The following is an 11,277-nucleotide window of genomic DNA, read 5'->3' on the forward strand; positions in this document are numbered from 1 at the left end:
GCTCCCCCTGGGGCTCAGCTACTCTGCAACCATACTAAGTAAAAATGTGAAGACCTTTCTGGTTGCAAAGGGGTGACTGTCCTTTGCAGTGCAGCCCTGAGCTTGACGCTGAGCGCCGTAGAGATGACACAAAGAAATAATCCCAGGCCGAGCAATGGCCTCGGATTGTGGAAAAGGGGGTTGAGGGAAGGGATCTTTACTTCATACATTTCTACATATGATAAAGATCAGCTGAAACTCACTGCAAATGACACCATCAGTGTTAAACAGGCACAGCGGCAGGAAAACGGCAGGAGTCACTCATGTGCACGCTGCAAATGCCCCAGCCAGTCAAACTGCAGCCCCCATCCACGTGCGATGGTGGGTCTGAGTCCCAGAAACAGAGTTTCATGCAGGGAAGCTTGGCTGGGTCGGTTCCCTGGGGCTGGGCGATCCAGGCCTTACAAGGATCTGTGGATCAATAATTCACAAGCTTCAGGGCAGCACCATGAACACCTAATTCCAGAACTCCTCCTGCTGGAGGGTGAGTTCTTGGCACTCCTTAGCCAAACGCTAACCCAGAGGTGCGAAGAACCTGCTCCTTCTTATCCAGGCTTTGGCCAAAGAAAGTGTAACCAGGGCAGCCAGGCTTTCAGACACGAGTTACGAAGGAAGCCACCATGGCCAAGATCTTTAAAGCGCCTAGTGATCTTTGGTTCTTCATTTTCAGGGTATCCAAATGGAGCCACCTTTAAAGAGGGTCTGGCTTTTCTGAGGTGGGTGCTCTGCTCTTTCAACAAACTGGGCCCCCTTAAGGTCTCCCAGGCTTGGCACCCACAGTCTCTGGTCACTTCTGAAAGCCTTGGCTTGCCAGGTATGGGACATTCCAGTACACAGAACTGCAGCTCCTCAGGCTATGGGCTTCCACCACTCCAGCCATGCAAGGATCACAAAGCGCTCTAGGTCCATTAATTGCTCAGTCCATGGGGCAGGATCAGCCCAGTCACCTCATGCCATGCCTGGGAGGTAGCAGATAGGCTCTTGCTCAGATTTCAGATATCGTGCAAAGAGATTACGGGACTTGCCCACAGTCACCCAATTCAAGTCAATAGCAGAACAGGGACAAGAACCTGGCAACCCAGGTCCCTGCTCTAACCGCTAGGCTGCGAGCAGGCTGTACATTACGGGCAGGGAATGCTTAGCCCTGGGAGAGGCGTTACACACTGAAGTGGTCCCAGAATCTCTCCCCGACAGTGCAAACGGTACAGAACACAAGGGGGGAGCTCAGTGGAGACCTCGCTCTGACAAGTGCTTCCCAGCAGTGGGGACCTCATCCATACCCTGCAAAGAGGCCAGAGCTGCACCAGGGTGATCCACGGGGGGTGTTTTCAGCTGTTTCAATGCTTTACCTACTTGAGTCTCCTGGGCCTGATGGGTGCTGGCTGGACCTCCCCTGTGTCCCCAAGATGCTACCCCGAGCCCTGCACTCCCAACCCAAGTGCCGCTGTTGGCCCAAGGCGAGGCGAGCAAGGCTCCAGGGCAGGCGAACCCTGCAGGTCCCTCCTTCAGCCTCAGAGTGCTGGCTTCCCCGTGCCCAGCCCCGTGCGCAGGCCCAGAGGGCGTCACTGTGAGCAAAGTCCATGGAGACCAAGGTCCCCGGGTGAACCACAGAACTTGGAGATGTGAGACGCTCTAGTCTCTCCACCCCAGGGCAGGCTGGGGAGAGGGTGAGGGTGTCAGACACTGACCAGTCCAGCCCCTTAGCTCACAGGGACAGACTCTGGGGCGGAGGGGGTGGGATACTGCAGCCACGCTGTGGGTGTTCCAGGCTGACGGCGCTGCTGGGGGGTCCTTTGCAGTGACTGGAAGGGTTACAGTGCTGGGTGTTCTCCTCCCGAGTGAGGGGCCCTGTGCTGAGGCTGATGGGAAAGGTCCTTCCGCTCTAGTTACTCTTGGGGGCATTTTTATTCCTTATCTCAGCCAGTTTGCTGACCAGGAAGCCCCACTTGAAGGCGCCCTCTTCTGGCTCCCGGAGGTCGCTGCCGTTGTTAGAATAGGAGGCCTTCTCTCCGGGGGGCTCCCCGGGCGCCCCGCTGAACTCGGCCGCTGGCTCGCTGATCTCCGGCTGGGCCGTCTTCTTGTCCAGCGCAGAGGCCTGCTGCCACTTGGCGGCAAAGACATCCCAGAACCCTGAAGTCGTCTTCTCTGCAGAGGGCGACTCTGCTGGCTTTGGTGCCAGGGGGCTGGAAGCAAGAGAGGGGGAGGTTAGAAGGTGAAGCATCTGAGCATAAAGATCCCAACACACACAGGAGAGACCGGAAGGGGGAGAGCGTCAAGGAGAGAAAGAGAAGGAGATGAGCAGCAAGAGGGTGTCGGGCAGTATTGCAGCCTACAGGGAAGAGACTGAGCCTGTGTAGGAAAGGCACAGGCAGACAAAATGATCCAGGGAGGGGCAGAGACAGGATGCTGAGTCCTGGTGTCTGGCAGGCTGCTAGAGTGCAAGCGAGAGAGGCTGATTCGCACAGACGTGACTGTAGTTTAATAAGAATCCCTGAGCCACAGGCTTCCCTTCAGCAGATGTTATTGAACCAGCCTTGTTGAGAAGGGCGTGGCTTCTCATGAAGGCGGGCAGGGGGTAGGGGGGGCGCTACCCAAACCCTAGCCCCCGTTCCCAGGCGCAGGGCCAGAACACAGGCACCAGCCCGGGTCTGGATTTTATAGACACAGCAGAAGCGATGTGGGCACTGGGGTGAACAAGCTGGCTGCAGGGCTCAAGGATCGCCATGCACACGTGACTGGGGGATGCTCTGAACGGGGGGCTTTGAACTCTCCTGGCTCGGGAGGATCTGCACTTTGTGCCCCAGGGTGTGGGACAGGGAACTTCTTATTGCAAAGCTGCCGGCTCTTGGGGCTGAGCCAAGGCTGCCCCGGCGGGAGGCTGGAACGGTCTCCACACAGGCAAAGGAGCCCATTGGAACTGGGTAACTTTTCTACAGTGTGACGGAGGCACCTGGTGGATCTCCAGCGCATTTCTTCTCTCTCCTCCTACGCCGGCTCCAGGGCCAGGAAATGCCTCTCGATCTAAACACTTTGCATCCAGCACTGGAACCATGGGGACAGATTTCCACATGGACATGACCAGGACAAGACAGCAGGGTGTGGTTCTCTTGCCTTCACCTGCGGCCATCTGAGTGGCCCGTGCATCATGTCCTGTGGCTGTAGCAGCAGGGGCGGGAAGATAGCCGAGGGCGCTGTTGTTGGACACAGTTTTGGGTTCAGACTCAGTCATGGGGTAAGTAGGTGTAGCTCTCACTGATCTCAATGGGAGTGGGGTCCACATACAGCAGGGCTGAATTTAGTCATAAGCCCTCTCTGGAATCCAGGTGAATGAGAACAGAGTTACTGGACTTGAGAGGACCCCTCGCCTGGCTGAGAGCTCAGGTGTACAGGGCCGTACACTCATCCTTGCTCTGGGGGGGCGAAATCCAGATACGCTTGTACCTCGCTGCCTGAAGTCTCACCCCAAGCCACCCCTCGTCCTGGTCCTCAGGCCTGTGGCAGACCCTCAGCCCTACCATAAGCTGGGCCATGACTAGCTGGGCACTGCCTAGAAGGACGGGATCCCGACGGGGACGCTACGATGCAGACGCAAGCGTCAGTCTTACTGGTCAGCGCAGGACTCGGGGGTCAGCAGCTTGTGCTCATCCTCCCTACTGAACAGAGACGACATGCTCCTCCAGCCTCTGGCGCCAGCCCCCTGGACCTGCAGAGCAGAGGGAGGGAACCACTGGTCAGTGAAGCTGCCTGGGTCCAGGCAGGAGTGGAGCTTGTGTGGTTCGGCCGAGCTCACATGGGTCCCTGGGAATGTCAACGGGCCCCAGAGCTTTGCTCCATGGGACTGACGCAGCAGGAATTTATTTCCTCTGCCTCCTCCTCCACCACACACAGACTAGCCTCACGGACGCACCCAACAAAGCGTCACCCTCCTCCTCTGTCACCCTCAGCATTATCCCCCCTCCTCCCAAAAGAGCAGTGACTGTCTCCATGCCAGCCACTCGTCCCAGGTTAGGCAGGGGCTGGACACCAGATTCAGAAGAGGGGTCTCTGCCCCGCTCAGCTCTTGCATGCCCACTGCCCCCTTGTTTTCCATGCCCCCCTTTGAGTGACCTCACTGGCCATTGTGCGGGTGAGGAGTGGGTGAGGAACAGCTGGCAGAGACCCCTGGAGCCCAGAGGAGAGGGGGCATTTGCCCTTTGTCTTTGTTAGCCTGGGTGTAGGCTCTTTGGAGCAGGAACCAGCCTTCTGGTCTGTATCTGTACAGCACCTGGCGCCAAGGGGGCCCGGGTCCAGGACTGGGCCACCTCGGTACTATAAGGACAGCACAGACATTATGATAGCAAATGACCAGGTTCCACGCTCACACTGCCTGTCCCCCACAACACTCAACCACCCCCTCCACCTGTTTATGGGCATCTGCCACCCACTGCAGCAAGAAGGCCTTTTGGTGCCGCGTGAGGTCTCGGCCCACGGGGAGTTCTGCCCATCAGGGTGGTAAAGGGGCGAAGGTTTGACCAGCTCGAGCAGGGCTGGCTGGAGACTGATCAGAGCCAGTGCGGCTGGGTCAGGGAGGGGAAGGCTGACTCTGGAGGGAAGATGCAGCCAGAGTAATGGGTGTCTGGATACAGCTGGGCACCCAAGGCCACACCACCGCACCTAATTTCTAGGGTGCTTGGTGCTCTGTGAGCACCTAAGGCTCTGATCCGACAGCAGACTGGGGGAAGCAGCCCCCATGCCAGGGTGTGATCAGGGCCTCCAGCAGACAGGCACAATGGCCCTGAGGGGGATGTGGGCAACCAAGTGACTTTTTTCCCCTCTTGCGGTTGTAGATCTGCAGTCCCTTTCCATTATCTGCGGCCTCTTTGCCTTAGGCCGGGCTCTGGACAGGTACTGGTGCTTTGCTGTCTACCTTTGGAGGGGGTCTGTTTCTTTAAGGACACGTGGAAGAAAGACCAGGCTACGGTCAAATCAAACGCACCTGTCTCTGCTAATTCACATTCATTACAGAAACCTGCGGCCGGGCGAGGACTGGTATTAGGGCCAGGGGGCTTGCGGCCTCCTTATCATAGCCTGGTTTGATTCCCCTGCTCTCCCTCAACATGTTATTGTGCACTAAATCCCGCATCTGGCTTTCCCCTCGGAGCACTGCCCTCTCGGCCTGGCCACAGCTCCGTGGCCTTCTTCCCAGCGTGGAGCTCTCCGCTGTGAAATCCGAGCGAGATGAGGCCCAAGCTCTTTGTATCACACTGTGGTGAGGTGAGGTCCCTCCGAGAGCCCCCACGCCCAGCGTTTGGCCTTGCCTCCTTCCGCTGCAGCAGGACCCGCCTGCCCCTTGTCTCTGCGGTGAGATCACCAGTGCGTGTTCCATAGCCCAAGCTCGCCTTCTGGATTTTTTTTTTGGCAGTGAAGACAAAGCCCCTGTTACAGGCTGCATCAAGCAACCGTGCTTGGCTGCCACAGATACGGTAGGGTTGCCAGCCCTCAAGGATTGGCCGGGAATCTCCCGGAATCGGCATCGATCTCCCGGTGGCTATTGAAAGCCATTCAGGAGATTTTAATGAGATATTTTAAGAAAATAACGTTACGTCAAGTGGGGGGGCCAAAAAAAAATCTCCCAGAATAGCTTCAGGCAGAGTTGGCAACCCTAAGATGCGGTAGCACCGAGGGGGGTGACAGAAAGCCAGGCGAATCTCCAGGGTAGATTGGAACCCACAGAAACTCCTGAAAACAATCCCAGTGAGCAGAAAATCCCCCCGGCCGGTTCGGCTTGGGTGTGGTGACTGGTGCCAGAGGTATGGTGCTAAGAGAGAGACGGCAGCTCTGGGACGCAGGTGGGTCGCCTAAGATGGGAGGCCTTACCCTTCGTGCCAGCTGGGAGATGGGGTTCGATCCCTCCTCCATCAGAACTGGGGCATCTGTGGTTTCCACCAGCTCGGGGTTATCCCTCTGAAACAAACTCACAGTATCAGCCATGGGGCAGCAGCGTGTGGAGAGGAGGGCCGTGTGAACAGCTGCAGGGGCAGCACCTGGAAAGACCGGCTGGCTCTGTCCCTGGGTGAGTGGAGTTAGCAACGGGATTTCTCACCCCCTTGACTCCCCTCACCCCATTCACTTTTTTCTCCTCCTCCTCTAGCTGCTGCCTCTGGTCTTGGTCTGGTCCATGCACTAACTATTCCCCATGCAAGGAGCTTCCACCAGACTTCCTCAGTCGTTTGGCCCTAGTCCTAGCGGAGTCCCTTGTCCTTGTGTTTGACCCAGGCTCAGTGTTGTGGCATCTCCGGTCTATTCCCTACTGAACAGAAACTCCCTTCTGCGCTCCCCTTCTCCAACGAATCAGGTCAAGCCCTCAAAGCAGGGAGGGATTAAAGAATTTGGGGGCCCTGCACACTATGAAAATGTGGGCTCCCCACCTGCCTTCACCTAGACAGTTCAGTTAGCTAGAGACTAGCTGTGGGCAAATGAGGCAGCTGCCTAGGGCTGCAGGGTCTGTCTAGGTGCTGGGCCAAACCTGAGTGCATGGCGCTTGATCCTCCCCCACTTCTATCATAACCAATTTTTTGCCCAGTGGTTGGGGGCCTGCCTGAGATGGGGGCCTTGTGCAAGTGCACTGAGTTCACATTGGCTAATCTGGGCCGGCTTCAAACTACCTTATGTGACTAGATGGGAAGCGGAGAGTCTCATGTTATCACCTGACTCCAGGAGCTGGGGCTTTAAGGAAAACACCAAAATTTACACGATTTGGCCACACTGAAGATAAAGTGACCAGGCGAGGTCTCTCCATGCCCCATCTGCCATGCTACAAGAATCTTCTCTGCTCCGAGTTCAGTGACCCCTAGAAATGGGTTTCCCTCATTTCATAGCACCGACCAGCTCTGGAGTTGTACCCACCCCTTCACTCCAATCCCTCCACCCCGACTGGTCCTTCTCCCTGCCCTGTAACAAGCAGTGCTGAGTTCACGGGGCCAGGGCTGGGTTTGTATTTCTCTGCGCTGAAGGGCACGAACCCCATCGCTCTTGCCCCACCCCAAGACTCTCCAAAGTGCTCGGATCTGATTTTTCTTTCTGACTGGATGATTTGTCGGCGCCCAGAACACAGATCCCTGCCAAAAACCAGGGCAGGGCGGGCAAGCCAAGGAGAGCTGCTGAAGCGGCTGGCGGATGCCGGGGCACGAACACGGGGCACCAGAGAGTGACTGGTTGCCACAGGCTGCAACAGCAGCAGCAGAGGGAGGAACAGCACAAGGAGAAACAGCAGCAGGTAGCGTGGTAGGGGCCCCGGGGGCAGTTGTCCTGCCAGAGACTGGACGTGGCAGCAGCAATAGCTGTGTTCTGCACTGTGCCCCTCTGAGTCTGGGAATCAATGAATAAACCCCAACGTGGCGTGGGGGGGGCTTGTGCCAAAGGGATAGAGGGTGCGGAGCTGGGGCTGGGTGGGGATCCCGGGGGCTCAGGGTACCAGAGCGGGTGGAGACGGGGGCTGGGTAGGATCCCGGGGGCGCAGGGTACCAGAGTGGGTGGAGCCGGGGGCTGGGTGGGGATCCCCAGGGCTCAAGGTACCAGAGTGGGTGGAGACGGGGGCTGGGTGGGGATCCCCAGGGCTCAAGGTACCAGAGTGGGTGGAGCCGGGGGCTGGGTAGGATCCCGGGGGCTCAGGGTACCAGAGTGGGTGGAGACGGGGGCTGGGTAGGATCCCGGGGGCGCAGGGTACCAGAGTGGGTGGAGCCGGGGGCTGGGCAGCGATCCCAAGGGCCCAGGGTACCAGAGTGGGTGGAGCCAGGGGCTAGGTGGGGATCCCAAGGGCTCAGGGTACCAGAATGGGTGGAGCCGGGGGCTGGGTGGAGATCCTGGGGGCTCAGGGTACCAGAGTGGGTGGAGCCGGGGGCTGGGCGGAGATCCTGGGGGCTCAGGGTACCAGAGTGGGTGGAGCCGGGGGCTGGGCGGAGATCCTGGGGGCTCAGGGTACCAGAATGGGTGGAGCCGGGGGCTGGGTGGAGATCCTGGGGGCTCAGGATACCAGAGTGGGTGGAGACAGGGCCTGGGCGGGGATCCCCAGGGCCCAGGGTACCAGAGTGGGTGGAGACGGGGGCTGGGTGGGGATCCTGGGGGCTCAGGGTACCAGAGTGGGTGGAGCCAGGGGCTAGGTGGGGATCCCAAGGGCTCAGGGTACCAGAGTGGGTGGAGCCGGGGGCTGTGCGGAGATCCTGGGGGCTCAGGGTACCAGAGCAGGTGGAGCCAGGGGCTGGGTGGGGATCCCGGGGGCGCAGGGTACCAGAGTGGGTGGAGCCAGGGGCTAGGCGGGGATCCCGAGGGCTCAGGGTATCAGAGTGGGTGGAGACAGGGGCTGTGCGGGGATCCCGGGGGCGTAGGGTACCAGAGCGTGAAGCCAGGGGCTGGGCGGGGACCCCGGGGGTGCAGGGAAGTAAACCTGGGAACCCCTGGTACCTGCCCCCATGGGCAGCGATAGAGACCCGAAGCCCCTGCCAGGGCCATCCCTACCTCATCCTGGAACTCCCCCTCCTGCCCCTCTCTGCCCAGACTCTGCAGCACTTTGGACTTGTAGACTTTCCAGAATCCCTGAGTCATGGTGGCAGCCGGGACGTTGGCCCTGAGTCCCAGGGCAGCCGCGCTCCTACAGCCGGTAGCAGGAGAGGCCCAGACAAGCAGGCTCCTTGTGGCTTAGGTGGTGCTGTCTGCCTGGTGCCTGGCAGCCTTTGGCTCAGCTCCTGTGCCCCGCGTGCCTAGGGCTGGGGTGGGGTGCCATTGCACAGCTACACCCAGCTGCTTCGAGGGCTCTGCGGGGAATCGGGGACTTGACGGGATGCTGGAGAGTGCTGCAAACTCACACCTGGTACAGGCAGGTGCCTGCTGGGATCTGGTGTCTTCATTAAAATTGCAGAGGCCTCCTATGTTCAGACCACAAAGAGGAACTCGATCCGGGTCTGACCCAGAATGCCAGTGGGCTCCTAGACATAGGGCCGGTGGGCCTGCGGGGAGTTCTATCCGCCTGATCCTGGAGGGGCTGTTCCCTGTCCTTCAGCTCCCCCCATATCTTGCCTCCAGGAAAAGATTCTCTCTAGCCCCTCATCCATCCCCTCTGTCTTGTTCCCAAAGGGGTCTCTCTCCTGGGCCACAGCTACCTTCTCCATCCCACTCCCTGAGTCTGTGCCTGGCCAGCCACCATCTATGTCCCTTTGCAACAAAGGTCTGTCTCCTGCCTACTCTCTGTTCCCCTGCCCCTGTAGAGTCTTCCAGCTCCCAGGGTGAGGTCCTTGCATGGCCCCCACCCCCTCCCGGGTCCTGCAGACAGTCTCATCCCAGCTTGGCTGAGCTCTTGCGTTACACTTCATTGTTTGTGGCCTGTAACAGATCCCCCCTGAGAAGGGGCGCCTGGAACACAGTATCTCAGCAACCAGCTGAAAATAGTGTCCGGAAGCTAAATTATTCCTTAGGAGTCGCCAGCCCTGCAAACCCATCTCTTCTCATTCACATATTTAATTTCTGTTCAGGGACTGAAAGCTTTTTGGAGCTGGGTCTATGCAAATTGCAAACAAGAGAGGAGAACTTGAAGCTGGAGTAGAAACAGGGCAGCTAGCTACAGTCTATGAGGAAGGGGCTTCTTGCCTGCCACATATGAGATGAACGGACATGGAGGCAGGTGGCCACTGGTGTTCTGGAGTGGCAAAACCCTGATGTCTGGTACGGGGGTGTCTTTTGTTCTGCCACCCTACCTGAGCTGCACTGTGTTAATGACAAGAGCCCTGTCTGCCATTGCTACGTGACTGTATGTATTATTGATTCCTAAGCAGAGAGGTAATGTGATCACAGGTGGCTAGCTGACTGACAGCTGCTTCTTTGTTGTGGATTGACAGGTGTATCCAACATGCACGACTCCATGTTTGCTGCCCTTCATGCCATTAAGACACCCACCTACAGTGGAGTTTAGTCATGCTGAGAACCCCCCCGCTCAGTGCACCAGTGACTTCACCCAAAGTGGCAGCCATGCACCTCCCTGTTCCAAAGATCACCCTCAGGTTAAAACCCCTTCACTGTGTTGTTTACCTTTTGACCCTCACTCTGCTTGGGCAGAGAGAGCAGAACAGGGTGGGTCACTGGTTCTCTAGTCAGTATCAGATTCTCCCCTTGTGGGGGAAGGTTGCAGACACTGCAGGCGAATTTACACACCCCAATCAAATGCTATTACCTCAGAAAATCAAGACCCACAACCACATTTCTAGGTTTGTTATTTCCTGCCAAACGCTTTAAACACATCAGACAGGACCTGGTGATGGCACTTTAAGCTGCCATCCCACAAAAGCCTGCTTTTGATTTCATCGAAATGCAAAGCCAAAGTCAGACTCACTGAGTGTGTTTAGGTTTCAGAGTAGCAGCCGTGTTAGTCTGTATCTGCAAAAAGAACTTTCTTTCTCTTCGGGCTTTCCAGATCATTCCCTGTAAGGGTACAATACTGCGACTAACTGCACGTGTCTGTATCACTTTTCATTCAGCCAAGCTGCCTTAAAGAGTTTATTTATAGAGATCATTCATCCACCACTCAGGCATGCTCACCTCTGGGGTGGGAGGTTACAGCTGTTTATATACAGCAAGGGGCAGGGCCCAGTGTGGTTTCAAGCAGAAAGTGAAGTACATTAGAACATAAGAACGGCCATCCTGGGTGTGATATTATGAGTGTAATATAGTATCTCATGCATTCGATGCAGTGAGCTGTAGCTCACGAAAGCTTATGCTCAGATAAATTGGTTAGTCTCTAAGGTGCCACTAGTCCTCCTTTTCTTTTTGATAATATCTCATTGAAAGGTGACAGGGCCAGAAAGAGTTAATTAACTCACAGACTGACCATGGCCAAACTTGAGAGACTGGTTAGGAAGATACCTAAAATGAATAGAGCTTTGAAATGCAAGCCTGTATTCGCAAAAAGAAAAGGAGTACTTGTGGCACCTTAGAGACTAACCAATTTATTTGAGCATGAGCTTTCGTGAAAGCTCATGCTCAAATAAATTGGTTAGTCTCTAAGGTGCCACAAGTACTCCTTTTCTTTTTGCGAATACAGACTAACACGGCTGTTACTCTGAAGCCTGTATTGTTAGAGATAGAAGGGTAGATGTTTGTTCAGGTCTTGTGATGTAAGCCAACAAGTCTTGTCTATAGCTTTGATTCAAAGATCAAAAGTATTAGTATTTAGGAAGACACTTGAGGGAAATTGTATTATTGTCTATATGTCTC

At 56.6% G+C, this 11,277-nt stretch overlaps 1 protein-coding gene across 1 annotated transcript; it reads right to left on the reverse strand.

The window, feature by feature from the left end:
- Window positions 1–270: 270 nt before the first annotated feature.
- On the reverse strand, window positions 271–8,669 carry C19H1orf232 (chromosome 19 C1orf232 homolog). Its single transcript, XM_048825985.2, has 4 exons — window positions 8,533–8,669; window positions 5,896–5,982; window positions 3,645–3,742; window positions 271–2,222 (listed from the first exon to the last, which is right to left on the reverse strand). The coding sequence occupies exons 1-4, from the start codon at window positions 8,617–8,619 to the stop codon at window positions 1,922–1,924; spliced, it is 573 nt and encodes a 190-aa protein (XP_048681942.1). The 5' UTR covers window positions 8,620–8,669; the 3' UTR covers window positions 271–1,921.
- Between the last annotated feature and the right edge of the window lie 2,608 nt (window positions 8,670–11,277).

Source organism: Caretta caretta, chromosome 19 (genome assembly GCF_965140235.1).
Source record: "Caretta caretta isolate rCarCar2 chromosome 19, rCarCar1.hap1, whole genome shotgun sequence".
Classification (NCBI taxonomy): Eukaryota; Metazoa; Chordata; order Testudines; family Cheloniidae; genus Caretta; species Caretta caretta.